This window comes from Adiantum capillus-veneris, chromosome 24 (assembly GCF_014529385.1).
Source record: "Adiantum capillus-veneris isolate H3 chromosome 24, ASM1452938v2, whole genome shotgun sequence".
NCBI classification, from domain to species: Eukaryota; Viridiplantae; Streptophyta; class Polypodiopsida; order Polypodiales; family Pteridaceae; genus Adiantum; species Adiantum capillus-veneris.
Genome location: NC_140954.1, coordinates 23,322,166 through 23,344,636, shown reverse-complemented (window position 1 = coordinate 23,344,636; position 22,471 = coordinate 23,322,166). Strand labels below are relative to the sequence as shown.

The 22,471-nt window shown below is 40.7% G+C and overlaps 1 protein-coding gene across 2 annotated transcripts; it reads left to right on the top strand.

The window, feature by feature from the left end:
• The first annotated feature begins 2,112 nt into the window (after positions 1-2,112).
• LOC147426086 (uncharacterized) lies at positions 2,113-5,494 on the top strand. 2 transcript variants are annotated; one of them, XM_086498946.1, is made up of 6 exons: positions 2,113-3,094; positions 3,319-3,567; positions 3,645-3,785; positions 3,909-4,025; positions 4,131-4,331; positions 4,445-5,494. In XM_086498946.1, exons 1-6 carry the CDS (start codon positions 2,417-2,419, stop codon positions 5,222-5,224), a joined length of 2,166 nt encoding a protein of 721 aa, XP_086355072.1. In that variant the 5' UTR covers positions 2,113-2,416; the 3' UTR covers positions 5,225-5,494. The 2 variants fall into 2 exon arrangements, with proteins under 2 accessions (XP_086355072.1, XP_086355071.1); XM_086498945.1 differs by having other exon boundaries at positions 3,639-3,785.
• Positions 5,495-22,471: the final 16,977 nt, after the last annotated feature.

The following is a 22,471-nucleotide window of genomic DNA, read 5'->3' as shown; positions in this document are numbered from 1 at the left end:
ATGTTGCCATGCAACCTTGAAAACAACATGCAACTATTGCATGCAAGAGCTTGTAGCTTAAGCAACAAGCTTGCATTCATCAAGATGAAAAAAATGAAGAATTAATAACTTATTAATATGAATTAATCGATTTGAATCAAAACTAACTTCGGATTATCAAAAATGAGATCCAATATCAATCCAAATTAATCACAAATCAACCATATTTAGCACCATGCATATAAATTTATACACAACAATCTGTTCAAGAATCCATTTGCAAGCCTCAACACAAGAGAACTCCTCTACAATGCCAAATACTGCTAACTAACGTGAATTCCTTTTCCATGATCATTAGAAGCTTTTCCATACCAATGTTATCCCATGGCTAGGCTCCTTTAAGGCGCTCCTCCTTAAGCCCATAGGCTAGAGTCTAGTGAACCATCACCCAAGCATCCTATATAGAGGCTCCTCCTATATATACTCCCTGGACTACCAACTCCACTTGGTGTAGGATCCTTGTCATGAATAATTACATCTTCTAGACTTGCATCAAAAGATTGGCTGATCCATAACGTAATTTAAAACCTACGTAGGTTGTACATGTGCTTCATTAGGACTCACATTCGCACTCCCACAATCAAATAGAGGCAACAACGTGCATCTTCCCAGAACCTACATCTTGAATTCATCAAGATATGTTGATGATACAACATGTACCTTTGCGTTCTAGAACATAACCAATAAAAATACATTGTATAGTCTTATCATCCCATGTTTGTGTTGCTGCTCGGTCTTCAAAGCATAGGCATAGCAACCAAAGATAAGCAAGTGACAAATATATGAATTCTTGCCATGCCAAGCTTCATAAGGAATGATAGATTGCAATGCTTTAGTGGGACATCTTTTTAGGCTATACGTAGTGCACATGACAATCATGTTTATGAGGGGTATAAAACTTGCTAGAAATGCATTGAATTTTCTAGACAATATATACCCCACCTCCCATCAGAATGGAGGGCACCCACTCTAGAGCCATATACATTTTTAGCCACAAGCAGAAATGGCTTGAAGCACATAGACATTTTCAACTTTGCCTTGAGTAGATTTACCAATGTATGCCTAGAGTAAACATCAATAAAAATCACAAAATAAAAATGATTCTGTAAAGATGGGTGAGAGGACAGAGGGAATGGCATCCTGTTTCACCGCCTAACCATTGCTTATATAGCCTCCTAACTACTTAAGCCCCCTTGCGATGCCATGTGGGCTCATAGCCCCTTGTGTAGGCCCTATCCAAGACCTTTTGCCCCCAGAATGGGGTATGCATCAGACCAAATGCATCACTATAAACAAGTGGCAATTTGCTAGTAGCTCGCATAGAACCATCCTTAAGAAACTCAAAATGCTACAGTGTGCTCAAAATACAACCTTCGCATACATGTTTCAATGATACCTCCAGAGGGGACACCAAAACATCCTCGTAATTTTTTTTGCAAATATAGCAAACTAGAAAATTTAGAAGACAAGGACATGCCTACCAAAGTTTTGCATTTGTATCAGTCTCATGATTAGAAACTACACATGCTGAGTTTTCACTGATCTCTTGTAAGCATTGAGCTTATACAACCCGTAAAACGAAGATTGACAGCCCACATCATTAGATAATTCTGGGCCACTAATTCCACTACTCTATATTATTCTCCATCGTTCAATGATTCTCGATTGCTAATCCCATTAAGGATGGGCGGCATTCTGGGCATCATGGGGAAAATCGAGGCCATAGATTTGAGGCCCTGCTTCAGAAAATGTTGCCCTAAATTTTCTAAATTTCCACAAATTCACATTGGTCCGTATCTACAACATCAAGCTGACCCCAACTTCAAAAGCGTGAATGCGTGAAGCAGTTAGGGCACCGAGCTCCGAAGGGTGATGCTCTGGGTTCAAGTCGCAAAGAGGGTCCCAAAATTTACAGAAGTGCATCCGACGGCCCCGATGCTGCCAACCGTTGATCCCCTCCCCGACATGCCAAAGTGAATTATAGAGAAGAGGGAAAGCGTTAAGGGCCTGTCGCAGCGCCTCGAGACCCAAAACCGAAGTGCCGGAGCTGGACACTGGTCCGGTCAGGTGCGGCTCTCTCTCTCTAGACTCTCTCTCTCTCTCTCTCGGGCACTCACACTCACGACATTGCACTCATTCGTCTTGTGCCCGTGACCGCTGCTTCTGCAATTCAAACTTTCAAAGCCTCATCATTGATCATTTCCATGCGCTCTTCCTCTCCTTGGCATTTTTGGCCCAAGACCTTCACATTACTCGCTCACACAGCTTCTCTCAAGGCTTGCAAGAAGGGACATGCACATCATTATAGCAACAAGCAAAACGCAGACAGATTTTGCAGAAACTCGCATAGAACAAGGTGTCATTTCCAGCTTCTGCTATGATGGAGAGAGCGTATCTAAACCCATTTGGCCACATTATTGGAAATGCGGCTGAATTCGGGTCGCTGCAGTCCCGTTTGCCACGGAGAAACATTGCTGACACACATCTTGGGAGTAGCCCTGGATCAGCCATAGCATGCGACTCTTGCTCTTTACATGTCGCAACTAGCCTGGATTCTGTAACGACATATGACACATATACTCCACATCCAACCAGCCCGGCTGCCATAGCACATGATGGCATAGATATGATGTACGATGCTGCCTCTCCTCATCTGAGTTTTGAGAGACCTGTCATGATGCAGAAGACTATGCATCTGAATAGTGAGACTTTGAATGCACTTGTTGGGGAGCATTCATTGCGATCATCCACCTATATAAGTGATAGGGATGATAATGCAAGTGATACCAGCAGTGACATTAGACAATTTTATCTGCAGCCCAACAACAGGAGAGATAGGTCATCAAGCCCGCCTTCTGAATGCGCCCGTCTTGATGTCACAAGAGTTGGGAGTGAGTGCTCCAATGGAGATGGTGATTGTGAGAGCTTCAATACTTGGTGTGAGCAAGACCAAACGCTAGTCCGTGAAGTCTTGGCTGCTGAATGCAGCTTGCCCGATGGTGCTAAGATGGACAAGGAGGTGCATACAAGACTAGCATCTCACTCCAATTATATGGTAGGCCTCCTTCGTTTCTTGTTTCTTCATTGGTAAATCATCTTCAGCTTGTTATGGATAACGTTGTTCTTAATGTGGATGTATTCACCAAACACATTATTTGATCTATGTAGTTATATTCTTGTGTAATTTACAAAGATTATCACTAAGAGCCACCTAAGATTAATTGGTGGACATGAATTTAATTGGGGATGAGAGCTAAAGTTTATGGTTTTGCTTCTCAGGGTAGAGACGATGAAATGCAATTCTGTGGTTTAAGCAGTTCTTTGTATCAAAATAGCTACAAAGGTCAAGCAAATGGTACACCACAACCCTCATACAGAAACATGAAAGACATGTTATGCAGCGAGAATAGTTTTGCAAGGTGTGACATTCCGATCGAAAGGACAGCTAGTGGGCCACCAGAAGACCCTACTTTGGCCTTGCAAGGCAGGCTACAAGACCTGTTACTTGTCGCCAGGGTCTCCGATTTTGTATGTAGCCCTTCATCATTTTGGGTCTTGAAAATGTTCCCCTCTTGCTGGCTCATGGAAGGCACTTGCAGGTGCAGGAGCAAGAGAAGGATGTGCATGCATCCTCACATTCTGGGTCGCTGAATGTAAGAGAAGATGAGTATGAAGATGGAGGAATGGGTATGCGGAAAATCGATTTCATGAAGAGTTTGTCAGAGGACAGAAGAACTGCTACTGAGGTAAGATTTGCTTGAGTCATTAGAAATACGAATATTTGTCATAGGGAAGGCTTTTGTGCCTGAGTAGGCGGTACTTGCACACACCTGAAATGAGGGTACCCCTGATTTGAATTTTCCTGGCAGGCCGAAGTGCTTAGAAATGAGTTGAATTCAATGTCTTCTGAGCTTGCTGAGGTCAAGAAAGCCCTTGCTTTTCAAAAGAGAGACAAGCTGTTATGTTCCGGAAGGCAGACACAACAGGTGAATTCCCCTTTTCTTGTTAAACCAAACCTTCATGTTTGGACATAGAATGCTGTTCGCTTTTCCACTGCAAATAAAAACATTGTTGGGTTTCTTTGCACTTAGACAGCGGCAGAAGCGATGTATTGCAAGGAGACTATACAGAGATTAGTACAACAAATGCAAGCAGAGATGGAGCAATGGTCTCAACTGCAGGACATTCTTTATAAATTGCAAGGAGAACTTGCTAGTCTGACTGAGGCACAGAGGTTTTGGGAAGAGCGAGCGCATCGTGCGGAGGCGCAGCTCTTATCACTTCAAGAGGAGGTAAAGATTTGTGGCCAAGCACAACATTTGCACTATGCTATACCTTGTGTATTGCCGAGGGAAGGTACTGTTTGTAAGCAGCTGACCTTATTTACTTTGTGATGATTGCCTAGTTGCATGATTGGAGATGTCTGGCACAGAGTGCCAAGGAAGAGCTGGTGATGCTCCGATGCGAAAGGCAAATATTGAAGGACAGAATTGAAATGATGGAAGATGCCCAAATGTGCATGTCAGGTGTGAATGAAAGACTGGTGGAGGAGCGGAGAGGTGCAATGGTTGGAACGCGGCATGAGGAATTCGGCGTCTGCGAATCCTTTGTGCACAGCCGGAATGAGAGTAGCCGCAGTAGTGTCGACCTTGGGGCATCATCTCAGAGGAGCTTTCGCAAGGGCGTCAAGAAGTCGATAAATTTTTCCACCAACAATGAAAACATCAACACAGATACGTTTCAGTTTGGCAACGTAGGAGTGTCAATAAGAGCAGAGGCCGCCGGGATGCAGCAGCTTGCTGGCAAGAAAGATGATGCGGGCAGCAAAGGGAAGGCCAAGAACCCAAAACCATTTGCTCATTTCATGAATGTAAATTACTCCAAAGATAGCTCTGCCCACGTAAATAGGCAGGAAAGAAAGAAGGCAAGGTTATTTGCATTAAAGGAGAAACTAAATATTGCAAGCAATGGAAGCAATTTTGCCTTCAATTCAGAGAATGTGAAATCTGGGGTGCTAGTAGGCCATGCGATAAGCGCAAGGCAAGATCATACTGACACCTTGTGGACGTTGAAGCCCAAGGCATCACTACCTTGTGCTCCAACCTCAACACCATTGCCCTCTGCTCCAACTTCAACACCATCAAGGGTACTATTTGGCAATATTGTGAACATCAGCAATCATTGATGGTGCCCTTTCAGAAACCTTTCCAAGATGGGGAATGAAACAAGAATCGAACACAACACTCTGTGGTCGTCATTAAGTTTGCTTTCCATATAGGTTTTTTAACTTGAAAGTATCCCAAAGCCCTTTCAAGGCCTACCTTACAACCCTTATTAACTTGTGAAATTTATACTCTTTGGCAGGATTGTACAAAACATAATGAAGGATTTAAAAGTATAGACTATCTATTATAAGCCATTTCTCAACTAAACTCAAGCATTGGCATTTATTAAATGAAGGGTCCCTGGCTCAGTGACCGGCAAACATTTGACTCTGGTTTGCTTGTTCTGTGTCAATCCTTAACTTTACATGTTGTTGAGGATTGGTTTAGGTGCAATGAGGTTGAATCTTGAGTGAACAAAAGGTGTTTTACTGAACATTGATTGAGAACACTCTATTGTAGGTGAAAGTGAAATGGGGTTGAATCTTGGGTGACCTCAAGACTTATTCTTCATGGTGCCACCACATGTCTCACTTTTCTTTGGGGGCATACATCTATTTTTGGGTTCTCATTGAATGAACATTGGTGATAAGTACTCCATGTTTTGTCTTCATTGAGTATGGGCACCACAAAGTTGCGCACATTGCAGCCAATGGATGAAGGCAACTCCATCCCATGTCCCGGTGGTTTAATGCTTCCAATAGAGCAGTGGTGGCTCTCTAACTCTCTTTCTTTTGTAAGGAGCAGCAAGGTCTCCTTGGATGCTTACCATCTCCACCTCAGATACACAATACACACCTTCCTTTTGTTTTTTTGTGACTCTAGATGCAGTGATCACATGAAAGGCGCTCAGAAGGCCAGCCAAAGAATACAGGGATGTGCTTCTTGCACTTCAACATGGACCTTTCAAAATTGTAAGAAGATTGGGGACGTAGCTTACAAACTTGAGTTGTTTGGGAGATGCCAAGTGCGGTTTATAGCCCCCAACTCGCCCGTTGAGACCTGCTGTACCCCTTATGTGCTAGGCCTATCTGGTAAGCTGCAACTTGCAAGTCTTACTATCGAACACATGATAAATTTGCTTCAATTCTAGCATTGCTACGCTTTTGCCTTGATCCAATTGCCTTGGCTCTCTCAGATTCTATCTCAAGCTCCCACAAAGCCTGCATAGCTGCGTTGGAGGTTAAAGTGTATGAAGCCATAGTAATGATGACATGGCTATGGCTCTCATTACTTCATCCTTGATTTGGATGGAGCAAGCTCATGCTGTTGCTGCTGCTTTGGATGCAGGGTGCGCATGCCCTTGCTGATGACTTGGTCATCACCGAGTCCTGACTTGCAAGCAATGGAAGCCATCAAGCAGGACTTTGTAAGTTGGAATTATGAGATCTCTATCCAAAACAATATATATATATTAGATATAAGTAAACTATGGTACTTAGAGATTTGATAGGTGAAGAGGGTTGCCATGTGATGTGCTTTGATTACCTTTTTGGCAGGTATTAAGTGAGCCTGTTTACTAAACGTGTCAACTATCATTCAAATGTTTTAATTTCAATGAAATGACTTTGGAAGCCCAAATATGTCTTTGGTGGCTTTTGTGTAGTTGCAAGGTGATGTTCATAGGATGAGGTTTCTCATCGTCTCTCTTGCTTAAAGCCACATTGGCCTTTAATTGGGATGATGTTGGGCTTAAAGGCTAAGTGGTCCATCATCGAGTGTGGACACACATATATACATAATATATATGCATATAGTCTATTTATTTTCTAGTAGTCCAAGGACTAAGACTGGGGGAGCTCACCATTGGAGCGTCAGCTATAGAGCTTCTCTCTCTCTCTCTCTCTCTCTCTCTCTCTCTCTTCAAGTGGTTAATTGTCACTGTGGACACACACACACACATATACCCATCACATACACACACAATGTCATAGTGTATTTATTCTTTGTAGTCCAAGGAATGAGTGGGGAAGCTCATTGAGCTCCAGCTATATAGCATTTCTCTCTCTCTCTCTCTCTCTCTCTCTCTCTCTCTCTCTCTCTCTCTCATGCTTCCTCTCCTATCAAGTGTCCCCTAGAGAGGAAAAGCTTAGTGATGTAGCTAAAGAGCTGGTTAGAGACCCACACACTATAATTGTAACGTGCTTAAAGTAACACACTTGACAAATGATTTCCGCTTAGACTTTGATGGGGAGCTAAATAGAAAAAGAGTCGATTGGCCAAATTTCCCTAGACCTTGTGTATGCTCTGGTATTGACCATCTTGCTAGAAATTGCATAGAAAGACCAAGATACTTGCTAATCCATGAGTCCAAAAAGAAAGGTAAGATGCCACTCTATTATCCCCTCTCCCAACACATCTAAAAATGAGTGAACTAATTCCTCTTATAATGGTGACAAGAGCCCAAGCTAGAGTAAGTGCAAACCAACCTAGAGTGCCCTCAACTTAGGGGCCAATGTTGCAAGAGCTTTCTCCCAAAGTCACAAAGGAACCCAAGACTTGGGTATCACATATGAGGTGCCAAAGACCAAAATCTAAATAGGAATGAGGGGAATGGTAGTGGAATTGATACAACAAAATCTTGCTTCCGTGAGTCCATAGTGCTAGAAATGCCCAATGGAGTTTGCCTTGAGTTGAATATCACAGTTCCCAATGGACCCATTGCGCAAGGATTTAGAATACCTGTACCTCCAAGAGAACTTCAAGAGGCTTAGAAGAATGAAGAAGAACTCCCAAATGGTATGTCAGACATCTCAAGTATATCCTTGTGTGGAGCTATAGTTATATGTAAAAGTTGTTGAGGTCCTCGATGCTGTGAAGATTGCCATGCATGCAAGGAATTCCCTTACAAAGAATCTCCCTAAAAAGATTTAATGCTATCCATGTGTATTGGAAGAGGCTGCCCATTTTCCCTTGAACCAAAAGTTGATCAAAACCACCCAAGCCATGTTTGGGTTGCACAGTCATCCCTGCTTCAAGCAAGCACTTTCTTCCCATAACACACTAGAGATGATATTTGAAGGAGATGAAAGCTTAGGAGAGTCACAATTGAGTGGAGCTAAAAGCGCAAATCAAAATTGCAACCATGGAAATACCTAGGATCTTGATGAGGCACAAAAATTAGAGGCCTCATTGAGTCTATATTCAAATGAGCCTATAGTTGGAAGGGCGTATATTGAGAAGTCCGCATCTATGATGAGCTCAAAAATAACTTTCCACCTACAGAACCAAATCTTGATACTAGAGGAGCCTGACAAGGATGAAAAAGAGGCTCTAGGCTCCTCTACCCTTCGAATACCTTGATTTCTCCAATAAGTTTAAAAACTTAGAGATATGAACTCAAGTGTGAAAGACCTCCTTGATAATGATAATGATAATGATAATGATAATGATAATGATAATGAGATTATTAAAAACACTCTAGCTACACTTCCAAAATACCTAGGGGAGTATAAGTTTATATTAAAGATAGTGCCTCGGCCAAATGTAGAAGTGATAACCCCTAAGAAAAGGACATAGGTAACTAGCAAGTTGCAATGTAGGCCCTGATGATATGTACTCGGCCCTTGCCACATTTACTTAAGATAATGCCTAATTAATGGTAAGAGCTTGGGCATATAAAATTAATGACTAATTTTTGTGACAACCAATACGAGCCTACTCACCAAGAGTTCTTGAGACTAGTAAAATGAAGGAAACAAAAGCAAAAGCCAGTTCCAATCCACAAGGTATCTTAGGAACACAACAAGGTAGACAAAGGAAACACAACCCTATATAATGAGCAAAAGCCAATGTCAATTTTAGATACTAGGGTAGGAGGTAACATTGCCACAAAAGACACGTGGAAGAAATGGGGAGAATAAGGATGACAAAAGACGGATATTATTTTAGCTAGTAGGTAATGGAAAGCTTGAGAAACCCATGGGGCTACTTGAGAACATCCCCTAAACATCAAATTCGTTGGCTGCGGGATGAATATACATACCCATTTTCCATCCTAGATTGTGGCAGGAGCCCCAACTGTATTTTAGGCATATTTTTCATGAGGTGATTCATGGCTATCCAAGACAAGGGATGCACCTCTCATGTTGCCTTGTGAACAATTTGGGTGAACTTACAAACAAAGAGGATACCGACTTGAAAAAAAAAACACCAACTTGAAAGATACATTGATTTTACCTCACTGCTTTGATTCTTCTGCTGTTGTGACCTCTACCTCCTTCCTTGGGACTCTCAATATTCTTCAACTTCTTTTGTATTTATCTAAGCCAAGCTATGTCCTCTTTCTTTTGGTTGTATTCAACAATGATTGTAGGTTCTTTACCTTCTCCTTGCTTTTTTGAAGTTGACGATGAAAAGAATCTTTGAACTATTGTAGCAAATGGTTCTTGTTACCCCATATATGTGGTGTTGATGTGTGTGAACACACTTAGGACCATTGAAACATTTTTTCCCTCACTAGGGGGTCTTTTTTCCCTGTGCATTGTATATACATCCATCATTCTAGGGCTAAATTATCTTTCATTGTGCACTAAGCAATATACTCTCTATTGTATGCCTTGGGCTTCTTCATCTTCTCCAAGCTGTGTGTGTTTGGAAAATGCAGTGGACAGGCACCTAAAGAGCCGGCTACAAGCCACACTTCATTGTACTCTTATCTTTTTTTCGAAGAAGCCTTGTAATGATTCTTGAGGTGTATTCATCTAGCCTAGTATTCTCTATTTTTCGCTCAAAACCTACAAGCCTTGTAAAGTGACCAATGGCCGTGGGAAAGGGTTTCAAGTCTTTGGGTCAAAACCCTAAGTTTCTAAAGTAACATTATCATTATCTGTAAGGAGCTTTTGGACATCGACTGTGAGCTGCAACTCTGCTACAACTTGTAATCAATCTTTCTCTTTGCTTGGTAATCAAAAAGTGATTCCGATTAGTGCATTGTGTTCCTTGTCTCTTGCTCTTGAATCTAAGTGTAATCATTCTCAGTTTTGTTGTGGTTCATGACAACTTGTTTGTGAGCTAAATGCATGGATTTGAGTGCTAAAGTGATTATTTTTTAATGTTTTAACCATAGGAGAGTATTCCTAGACCATAGGACTACCCTTCTGAATAGTTCTGTTGCAATTTTTTTGTACATTTTTTTTGGATGATCGTGATTTTGGTACCATCTCTGATGATTGCGAAACTTGGTAGGATTGTGTCCTTAGGTGTTGTAATACCCCTCCTTAAGTTCCATTGCATTCTGACCTTGTTTTGATATCAAAAAGGCGTGATGACCTAGAGCCGTGAGAGTAGACATAGGTAGATTTCTAAACTAGAGAGTGATAGATTTTCTATAGTAGTCGATTGTGTAGTTTCGTAGGTTCACTTCTTGAGATTAACAACCTCAAAGAGTTTTCGTGTCCCATCCCGAGTCGCTTCCTTGAGTATTGACATATGTTAGTGTTAGATAGCTATGATGTAGACGTCCGTCGTGACGATCCGCTAACATTGGCGCCATTGCAGGTGAATTGATCCTTAGTGGTGAGTGACCTAGTCATATGAAAAAGCCTCCTTTCTAGAGATTTTGACACCCATTCCATTTACAGTTAAGTAGCAAAAGCAGCTAGACGAGGGTTTAGTGCTTGGTAGAGACTGGAGTCGAGGACTGGCCAGTTCAACTCTTTAGGAGCAAGGAGAGCTATGATGAGATACAAAAGGCATTTCATTCTTTGGTTTTCTCTATGCTTAGAAAGGCTTGCTTCTCCATCCATTACATTGTTATTTTTGCATTGTTTTATTCATTTTCATTCATAGATTCATTTCACTTTATAGGAGTAGGCTAAACAACAACTTCAACCATCAAATGGGGCTACATGAATTAAGATAAAAACTGCACCCGAAACCATATTTTGGTACAAGAGACCATAACTCTAAAAAATTGAAAATTTGATGGTCAGAGCATAAAACCTGATTCAAACTCAAAAATACCTTGCAAAAAGGGTTAAGCAAGCTTGTAGGAAACAATATGAACAATTTCTTTCGAGTTTTGTTGAGGAGCATGGATTGTGATCCATGTACCTTTGTGACCAATTGACTAGAAATTGTCACCCATTGGTTAAGCTTGCTCCCAGATACTAGAATCTTGAGTGTGACCATAAATGGACTGCTAAAGTACATCCAAAATCAAGAAATTGGACAAATCTACAAAAACCTTGGAAATCTAGTCAAATTTGGAGGAATTGAACTTTTAATGTTCCAAATTCCAAAAGGGGTGAGATTTAACTTCTACAGAGATAGGGAAATGAGATCAATCTAGATCAAGAGTTCTACCTCGACGATATCCGCTGATCACTATACGGTGATGCATGGACAAAGATGTTGGAAGGCAAAAAACCTCAGACTTTAAAAACTTTACCTTCGTTCATTGGCAACCGTGAAACAACATAAAAATTTAGGAAAGTACCATCTCAATGGAAATCTGATCCTAAGATGATGGACACTAAAACTCTTCATCATGAGTTGATATCGTCTCCTATCCATTGTACGCTAACTCTATCCGAGTTATTGCAGATTAGACCTCATCTTTGGAAAGAAGTGGTTTTTCTTTTGAAAAAAATAGGGTTGGTGGTTCCGCAACAAATCATTCCTTCAAAAACATCAATCAAACACCAGAACAAACTAAAGCAGAATCTGTATCAGTAAATAAGGTGGGAGACTACTGCGAGGGAGAAGAAGGAAACACCACCTTACCTGTGAAATACAAAGGAGTAAAGACGGTTGCGATATTAGAAAGTGGGACTAGAATTGCTATTACAACCAAGGGGATGTGGAAAAAATGGGGAAAGCCTGCTCTAAGAAAAACTCACATAAAACTGTAATTAGCGGATGGATACATGGAGAGACTGATAGGAATATTAGAACATATCATTGTATCCTCTTGTGGCATTACGTATGAACACACCTTTGCCATAATGAATTTTGACAAGAGAAGGAACTTTGATATCATATTGGGCAGACCATTAATGCGTCTACTCAAGATGGTACAAGACTAGGACTATGACTATATCTACTTGAGACATAAAGAGGTCACTATGAAAATCAATGTCAAAGATCATAGTTATAGAGATGTCGAGCAAACCCTTAGGGAAGAGTTAAACTCCATAACTGAACAGCAAGAGGAGATACCTGCATGGCTGCAAAGCAAAGTGCATATTTGGATGTGCGAAGCTTCGGAGTGTGGAAGTTTGAGAAAAGAAGATCGCATTCTTGATCGACCAGTAAAGGATGACGCGTATGTACCAGAGCCTTTTCTGAAAGAGATGTTGGAACCATTTGGATGACAAAAAATATTGGCCACCCTTGATGTGTGTATGAATGAGGTGACACTAACCAAATTCTGTGATGAGGAAGGATGTGATATAATTCCATTCCAGATGATGAGTGTTATCTTGAATTCAGAATCAAAACTAGAAGAACCCGACGTGGAGGGGGTTACAAATTGCAGATGCATAGTGGATGAGATCTCCATAAGAGACCTTAGAAAAAACAATGAGGAATTATTACAAGACTCCCAAGCCAGACCTTTAGAGGACGACGTAGAGGATGAGCGCTCTAGTAGCTTTGATAAGGACATCAAACTTAGGGATCAACAAGCGGTTTTTTAATGATTTTTCTAACCAAAAACCACAAAGACAATGAAGATACCAGGAAAGACGCGTGAACAAATGAGATTGAAGAAAAGAAAAACCCATAACTCTCTTGAAAAACAAAATGTAGTGTAAACCAAAATTAGAACCCGAGAACACCTCTAAAAAAGCAACAAAATCGTCAAAAACAGAGCACAAACAAAGATACAAAGAGTTGAAACAAACTTTGAAAGAAGTTTGGACAATGGAGTTGGAGATTGAGGAAGAATCCGATAATGATAGGTTTGATGCACCTTCCTACTACAAAATATACATTATCCAAGACAAAAAATTATAGTTCAAAAGCCAAAACGAGACCCCAAAGAACCTGGAACCTCATACGATGGGCCAGAAAAAGCCAAGTGCATAGACCTTGCAGAACTAGGAGAGGAACCAAAGCCGACATACATTGTCACTGACCTTACGGAAGAAGAAGAGCAGCTATTGATAGCAATGCTCCGATAATATAGAAATGTGTTTTCATGGTCATACAAGGATCTTAAGGGGATAGATCAGAAATCTATCAACACACGATACCCCTTAAGAGTGATGCAAAACCTCGCAGACAACATCCCTATACATACAATGAGACATTTGTCAAAAAGATTAAGGAAGAGATATACAAACTAAAGGACATGAAGTTTATCTATGAGATTGAACACATCGATTGGGTGTCTCCAATTGTGGTAGTGCCCAAGAAAAATGAAAAATTACAAGTCTCTGTGAATCTCAAACAAATAAATTCTGCTACTATCAGAGACAACTATCCCCTACCGATAACAGATCATGTGATAGAGAGAGTTATAGGGAAAAATGCATTTAGTTTTTGGGATGGGTTCTCAGGCTACAACCAGTTGACTATAAAACTAGAGGATCAACATAAGACGACCTTTGCAACAGGATGGGACATATTTGCATTTATGGTGATGCCTTTTGGCTTGACTAATGCACCTACCACCTTTCAGAGACTAATGAGTCATGAATTTAAGGAGTATCTCAGATAATTTTTGAAAATATACATGGATTATCTATGCGTGCATTCTCAATTGAGAAATAAGCACATAACACACTTGGAGAAGGTATTTGAGAAGTATAGATCTTACCTATTTGCTTAAACCCTAAAGAATTGTGTCTTCATGGTAAGACAAGGTAAAATCTTGGGACACATTGTGTCCAAAAATGGGATTTCCACTTATCAAGAGAAAATACAGGTGATTGCTGCACTTTCAAGCCAACCAATTAAAGGAGATACAAGCCTTTATGGGCCATTATGGGCATTATAGGCGTTTCATATACATGTATGTTGTTATAGCCAAGCCTCTTTACGTGCTTAACACCAAGTTTTAGTGGACGAAAGAATGCGAGAAGGATTTTCAAAAATTGAAGCAAGGACTAATCACTGCTTCAATTTTGCAAGCCCCTGACTGGAACAAGATCTTCCATGTCCATGTGGATGCATCAGCCTATGCCATAGGATGCATATTAGCTCAAACTAGAGAGGAAAACATGGAATTTTTTCATTTGTTACTCTAGTAGGTAGCTAAACAGTGCAGAGAAGAACTATAACACTATGAAAAGAGAAGGCTTAGGATGATCTATACCATCAGAAATCTTAGACATTACCTTCTCGCGAAGAAGTTTGTTTTCTTTGTCCACCACCAGTCACTATTGTACTTGCTAAACAAACCTTGCAATACGGGAAGGTGTTCGATGGTTTATCATATTGCTTGATATTGATTTCATCGTGGTTGTCAAGAAAGGTACAACGCACCAGAGAGAAGACCATCTTTGAAGATTGTTCTATGGAGAAGCACTCAAAGGTATTGATGATGATCTTCCAGATTCTTATCTGTTCAATGTTGAAATGGTTCCAAGGTGGAGTGAAGAAGTAATTCTTCTACTCACTATGGGATCATTACAAGTAGAAAGACAACCGTCAATCATTAATCAGACAAAAAATATCCAGCTTTTAGCTGGATGGCTATACAAGAACGGTAATGACGATATCTTGAGACTATGTGTAGAGTTGAACGAGCATGAGCACTACTTGAGACTTGCCCATATACAACACATGGGGTTTCATAATGGGAAAATGCAAACATTCCAAAGACTGATGAGACTTGGTGTGTACTAGCTAAACATGGGGAAAAGCATCCATGAATACATAAAATCATGTGAAGCCTGTAAGGGACAACCACACCACACTCTTTAGAGTAATTGGAGCGCCCAAATGGAGTACTTAAAAACCAAGAGCTTCCCAGAAGGATTGAGTAAGGCACGAATGAGAACTATCAAAGGGGAAGCAAAACACTATGTGCTGATCTCGAATCAATTGTACCAGCGGGAAAAGACAACCAATTGAGATTTTGTGCTACTCAAGGCAAATATTTCTCCATCCTAGAACAAGCACACGTAGGCTAGCCAGGTGGACATTTTTCGACTGACAAAACAACAAAGCTGACACTTCTTTCAGGAATATGGTGGCCAACCTTGTTCACAAATGCAAAAACATATGTAAAATGGTGTGATGAATGCCAACGCACTAAGGCATCTCTACAGAGAGATGAGATGCCCTTAGGATCGATTGAATAGGAGTTCCAACTTTGGCCAAGTGAGGCATAGATTTTGTAGGCCCCATAATACCTCCTGCATATCGAACACACACTCAATATATTATAGTAGCAACAAATTATTTGACCAAATGGGTGGAAGCAAAAGCAACATAGAAAAATGAAGCACAGACTACAACACAATTCTTATTTGAGAACATATTTACCAGATATGGCCTACCCATTGAGATTGTGAGTGATCGAGGAACCTACTTTGTGAACACTTCCATTGAAAGTTTGCTCAACGAATTCATGGTGGTTCATCGTAAATCGGCCCCCTATCACCCCCAAGCTGATTAGGACCTAAAGCTACACTCAACGTTATGGGCTTATAGGGTAGAATTTAAAACTCCATTGAAACCACTCCATTTAATCTTGTGTTTGGAATAAATGCTATTCTCTCCATGGAATTCTTGATTCCCACAATTTGAGTCGTAGCACAGTTAGGTTGAACGGGACACAAACCCTCGAAAAGACTAGACATCTTGGAACAACTAAACAAAACATGATTGAACGCGGTAACAGGGATATATGCCCAGAAATGACAAATGAAGGCTTTCCATGACCAACCTATAATAAGCAAGGAGTTTCAAAAAGGGGATTATGTGTTGGTGTATACCCTAAGCAACACTCCAAAAAAATCATAAAGCGTGGGATGGGGCCTTTTGTGATCCACTATATATCGCAAAGTGGTGCCAGCATACATGCAACATTGGCAGGTGAGGAGATGCCTAATTGGATAAGTGGATGTAGGTTAAAAAATTATCTTCTCCAATTGACACTAGTGGAGTTAGAAACAATTCATGCAGCAGCTAAGCGGAAGAACCAAGCCCATGCTATCAAAGCACAGGCCAAGGAGGAAGACAGAATGAGGATATTGAAGCAAAAGGAACAAGCCAACCATAGGGAAACTTGGCCAAAATGCAAAGATCCCAATCCTCTTCCAATCACATCAATTCAAACGGAACCTATGTGGCTTGGTGGTATGGATGTACGAATTATCCTTCAACTTCCTGATGGTTCCACTGAACGAGCACTAGTAGACACAAAAGCACGAGCCAATGTCATAAAATAATTGGCACTCTTGAGAATGGCAATGCAACCTCTAACACAAACCACAATGAGCTCACGGCGGCCCATCAAGGGACAATGCTCAGCTTGTCAAGCCAATTTATCAATCGATGTTGATGTTCACAACTTCCCTCATCAATTTCATGTAATGGCTACTACCGATCTTAATGAAGCAGTGATTCTTGGAGTTCCTTGGATGTGCACGTACAAAGAAATACCAAATTGGCAGGATGACACCTTACAACTCAAATTCCATGACACATCCTTCACCACTCCATTGGCGCAAACAAATCACTTTTGGAAAATTCAGTCTCTTTTAGAAAAACCTAAACCTACACCGTCACGTCCAACCAAGGCAATCAGAAATGTTTGGGTCAAGAAGTCCATGATGCAGTCAAATCCAAAGAAAATATGGATTCCCAAAAGTAATTTTACTCACATTCAAACCCTGCTAATTGGACCTAATTCTTCAAACACAATGCCTGCTCATCCCAATGAACACAAAGCTTCTCATGCCCAATCCGTCACTTCTCATTAGATATCAAGCCAATCCAACCCACCCACAAGCACCCCGCAACAACCACATGGCAGTGGAGACCAAAACAACATCAACAACAAAATGGATCACAGTCTCCACGCTTCCCCTCAAAGCAACTCCAATGGATTTAAAAAAATAACCAAACCAACTACAAAGGATATTAGTTCAAGGTTACTAGCCTCCATAATTAAAGAACGAGTGCATCTTCTCCAAATCCTTTTATTTGGGCTTCATAGCTTCAAAGAAACCTCGCCAACACAAACCGCTGAACAAACAGTTCAGAACCCATATCTTGCACAACATTTTGTTACTCAATGCATCTCTTCAATTTGCATAATAGGGACACATTACACGGCCTTGCATAGACACATAGTTCGCGCCCATGCACCACACCACACCTTCGTTCGGGACGACTCAAAATGGGAAGGGGGGAGTATTACGAACTAGCAGCAAGATGATCATACTTTGTATATATTGTTTTCTTGTTAATTGTTTGCCTTTTCATGAGACCTTTTATAAATTTTTATCTCTTAACAGGCATATTACTGAGCCATATTGCAAAATTCATGAGAAGTAAGATGTTAGACTGAGAGTATGTATTTATGAGTGAGAATAATAGTTTTGGGATTTTTTTGACTAAATAATAATAATATTGGTATTTTTCTTTTAATTTCAGGCTAAAAAAGCTTTAAAAATCAATAAGTTGAGCCAGGACAACTGAAATCAAGTTCTGAAATCAAACACTGAATCTACAAAGTAAGGACTTCAGACATGAGAAATATGGAAAGGTTTGGCACTGTTCGGATTTTGGGCCAACCTGTGAAGGATCAAAACTACAGAATAAAAGCCATTTGGCGATCGAATGTCCAAATGATGAATCGTTCAAACTGCAGGTGGTATGACAGAATGATATGAGCAATCAAGGTAAGTGTACAAATGGCATTCCGATTAGGCTGGGGGAATATAGTCAGAATGTGGAAAAATCAAGCTCATTTGCATTGAGGGGGAGAGAGAGAGAGAGAGAGAGAGAGAGAGAGAGAGAGAGAGAGAGAGAGAGAGAGAGAGAGAGAGAGAGAGAGAGAGAGAGAGAGAGAGAGAGAGCTAGGAAACCTAGATATCTTTGTCGCATTTCTACCTGTTGCGACCACCACATTAGCTCTTACCTCACCAGATTTGTCAAGTATGATCACTAACCCAACATTTGTGTATATGCTACACTGCACCAAAACAAATCAAATTAGAGGTGGGAAACTTTGCAAACTGTTAGCGCCAATTGGGGACAGCTACACATGTCAAAATAAAATAGTTTTCCATCGGGAGGCTCTTGATACTTGGCAGAATCATCCCAACTAATCACAGTTTTAAAAGGATGTGGAACATGGATCACAATCCATGTTCCCAAAACTTTAATTTCAAAAACAAATGGACAGTAGACTCCCCATAAACCCAGGAACACACTGTTCTACTTGGATCTGCAATGCATGCTCCAACATGGATTGCGATCCATGTACTACTGTCTTTCAAGAGATAGACCTTGACGAGAAAAAGCAACAGTTTTGTGCGGGATTACTTGAAGAGATGGCCGAGTATGTCAACTCTCAACGGCCTGGTTCTATCACTGAAGTAATCCACCACACCATGGTTGCTTCGCGCATCAACTGCCAACAAGGGGATAGAAGGAATGTCAAGCCCATGGAAAATAAAGACAAAGGTGATGCCAAGGGAAAAACCAATGCCCAAAATTCTTCCCAAGGCACTTCCAACAACAACAACAACAACAATCGGTCCAAGGAGAAGGGAGTTTACAAAGCCAAAAACAAACTCTCTCCTGAAGATCTTGAAGCTTTTCGCAAGGACCATAAGTGTTTTAAGTGTGGGGAGCAAGGACATGGCTATCGTTCTTGCCCCAAAAAGAATGCTCACAGTGAGACTCCTAGGGCTTCCACCATCAAAGCTTTAAAAGAGTATGCTCATTGCAAAGGTGCACCTCTCTCCTATGCTTGGGTAAAGGTAAGAGAGCACGATGCCTTCATCTTGTTTGACCCTGACTCTACTCACAACTTAATATCAACGGAGTTGGCCACCAAGTTGGGCATTCAAGCTTTCGAGATGGGAAATGTTGTAACAACCGACACTGCTTTCAAGGGACAACGAGCCTCCGTTACTCCCTTGATTGGGAAGTTGAGGCTCCATGTCCAAATCTATGTTGACAAAGAAGATTTTTTTTCATCTCTCCTCTCCAACGTGAGGATGCTATCCTAGGGGCACCATGGTTTGATCGCATGGCTGCCAACCTAAAGTTCCTTGAAAGGAGAATCTACTTCACCTATAGGGGAAAGAATATGTATATAGATGCTTGTGAGTGTGGTCGTACTATACCACTTGTAAATCCTCCTGCTTTTGATAAATCAATGAAGAGCTCAGTTTTTTCTACGTCAAAGAGTCTCTAAAAGATCCTAATGTCATCAAATGTAAATGGTAGGAATCAAGAAGAGTTAGAATTATCTAATTTTCTAAAAGGATTCCATGATGTGTTCATCGATGATATCCCTATGGATTTACCTCCAAAACGAGGGGATGATGACCATCACATTGAGCTTCTTCCAAGAAGCTCACCGGCTAACAAGCCTCTCTATTGAGTTTCTCAAGCTCAACAAGAGGAGATCATAAGGCAAGTATAAGAATTGGTTGACAAAGGGATGGTGAGACCTAGCTCCTCTCCCTTTTGTTCTCCAGTCCTTTTAGTGCAAAAGAAAGACGGTACATACCGTATGTGTGTGGACTATCAACAAGCACTAAATCATATCACTATCAAAAACAAATTTCCCATGCCTCAGGTAGAAGATCTGTTTGATAAGCTACAAGGCTCTACCTACGTCAGTAGGATTGACCTTAAAAGTGGCTATCATCAAATAAGAATAGTGGATGAAGATATCCTAAAGACTGCGTTTCGCACACGTTTTGGTCTTTATGAATATCTAGTCATGCCTTTTGGCTTGATTAATGCACCGGCCATGTTCAATCGTCTAATGGAGAAAATTTTTAGACCCTACCGCAAATTCACTGGGAGTGTTCTTTGATGATATCATCATCTACTCCAAATCTTTGGAGGAACATAAGCACATCTTCAAGTGATTTTTCAAGCATGGAGGGAGAATAAGCTTTTTCTCAACCAAAAGAGAAGCGAATTTTTCCTTCAAGAGATTCAATACCTAGGTCATATTATCTCTCAAGATGGTATCCGTATGGATCCATCAAAGTTCGAGGTAATAAAAGCATGGCCTAATCCAAGGAATCTACATGAGCTAAGAAGCTTTATTGGTATGTGCGCATATTATAGACGGTTCATAGCAAAATTCTCTCAAGTAACGGGACCACTACATGACTTAACAAAGAAGAACGTTAAGTATTTATGGACTGCTAAGGAGAAAAATTCTTTTGACAAGCTCAAAGAGAAGCTTACCTCCCAGCCAGTCCTCATGCTTCCGGATTCCTCAAAGCCATTTGAGGTCCAATGTGATGCTTGTGGTGATTGCCTTGGAGCAATTTTGCTTCAAGAAGTGCATGCCACAGCATATGAGAGCCGAAGGCTCTTTACGGATGAACGAGTCGTGGGCATTTATGAGAAAGAGCTTTTAGTTGTTCTACATGCCCTAAAGACATGGAAGCACTACTTATGGGGGACTCCATTTATTCTACAAACCGACCACCCAAGTCTCAAGTACTTCATGACGCAAACCAAGCTTTCCAACAAACAACTGAGGTAGGAAAATTTTCTTTCGCAATTTAATTTTCATATTGGTCACATTACTGGTAAGCACAATCAAGTGTTTGATGCAGTTTCACGACGACCAAAAGTTAATGTGGTGTGTATAGCTACTCACAATTATCTATCTTCTATGATTGATGAGTATGCTACTGGACATAATGTTAGCCCTTGCTTTGGGGAAGAAAGAGGAACCATTCACCTTGCAAGATGGTTATCTTCTCCTCGGAAATAGGCTATGTGTTACCCATTCCCTTCGTGAGAATGTTATGTATGAATCCCATGCTCCTCCCTATGCGGGGCATAGAGGAATTCAACCTACTCTTCGTGGAGTAGAATCGTATTTCTATTGGCCTACCATGAAAGTGGACATACAAGAGTATGTTTCAAAATGTGTAGTATGCCAAAAGACCAAGTATGATAGAGGGAAGTAGCCTGGATTACTCCAGCCATTGCCTATCCCATATTCACCATAGGAGAGTATATCCATGGATTTCATCTTTGGATTACCCAAGTCTATCCATGGGAATACGGAAATATGGACAATAGTTGGCAGGTTTAGCAAGCAAGCACACTTTATTCCTATCAAAAAGACTATCAAGGCACACCAAATGGAAACTCTCTTCATACCACAGATTTTCAAACACCATGGATTATCAATATTCATCGTGTCAGATAGAGATCTTAGAATGATCAGTAATTTTTGAAAAGGTCTCTTTGAAAATCTAGGAACAAGATTGAATTTCTCTTTGGCCTATCACCCACAAACGGATGGCCATAGTGAGATAGCCAATCTTACAATACTCAATCTACTAAAAACTTATATTATAGAAGTAGATCAACACTCACAATGGGAAAAGTAGTTACCTCTTGTAGAGTATGCCTACAATAATACTGTACATACTTCTATGGGAAAAGCACCTTTTGCGATCATTGAGGGAAGAGCTAAAAGTCTGTTGCTAATCAAAGTACATGGGAAGATCTTCGCTGCTGATGAGTATAGTGTGACCTACAAGAGTCTTTTCAAAAGATTAGGGAGGCTATATCCATCTCTCAACAAAGGCAAAAAGCTGTTGCTGACAAGCACAAAAGGGCCTTAACATTCAAAGCAAATGATTTGGTCTTACTTAAGTTTCCTAAGGCTCGATTGAGGCAAACGATGGGCAAAAATCCTACGGGCCATCAAAAGTATTATGCTAAGCTAGCAAAAATATACTGTGGTCCTTTCCAAATCTTGAAGCCTATCAATGAGACGGCTTATCAACTCAAGTTTCCCAACCATTGGCTCATACAAAATGCTTTTCATGTGAGCCTACTAAAGCCCTACAAAGGAGAGCCACCAAGTGAACCAATTATTGAAGACCGATCCCAAAGTTGAAGACCAAGAAGAGGTGCTACAACCCGAAGCTATCCTTCGGCATGAAGACAAGGTATTACGACATGGTAAGATTATCCAACGGTATCTTATTAAGCTAAAAAATTATCCTTTTGAAGATGGTAGGTGGATGCAAGGAATACAAATTAAGGATAGTATGAACCTTTTCGATGCTTACAATGCGTACAAATTTCTTTTAAATGACCAATGTTTTTGTCTTATAAGACTAGTTCTCTTTTTATTGTGCACA

Bases quoted from the DNA above. Each gene is read 5' to 3' on its own strand.
- LOC147426086 (XM_086498945.1), top strand. From the start codon at position 2,417: ATGATGGAGAGAGCGTATCTAAACCCATTTGGCCACATTATTGGAAAT. The intron at 3,095-3,318 runs GTAGGCCTCCTT...TTTGCTTCTCAG, and splicing joins CATCTCACTCCAATTATATG to GGTAGAGACGATGAAATGCA. The intron at 3,568-3,638 runs GTATGTAGCCCT...AGGCACTTGCAG, and splicing joins TCGCCAGGGTCTCCGATTTT to GTGCAGGAGCAAGAGAAGGA.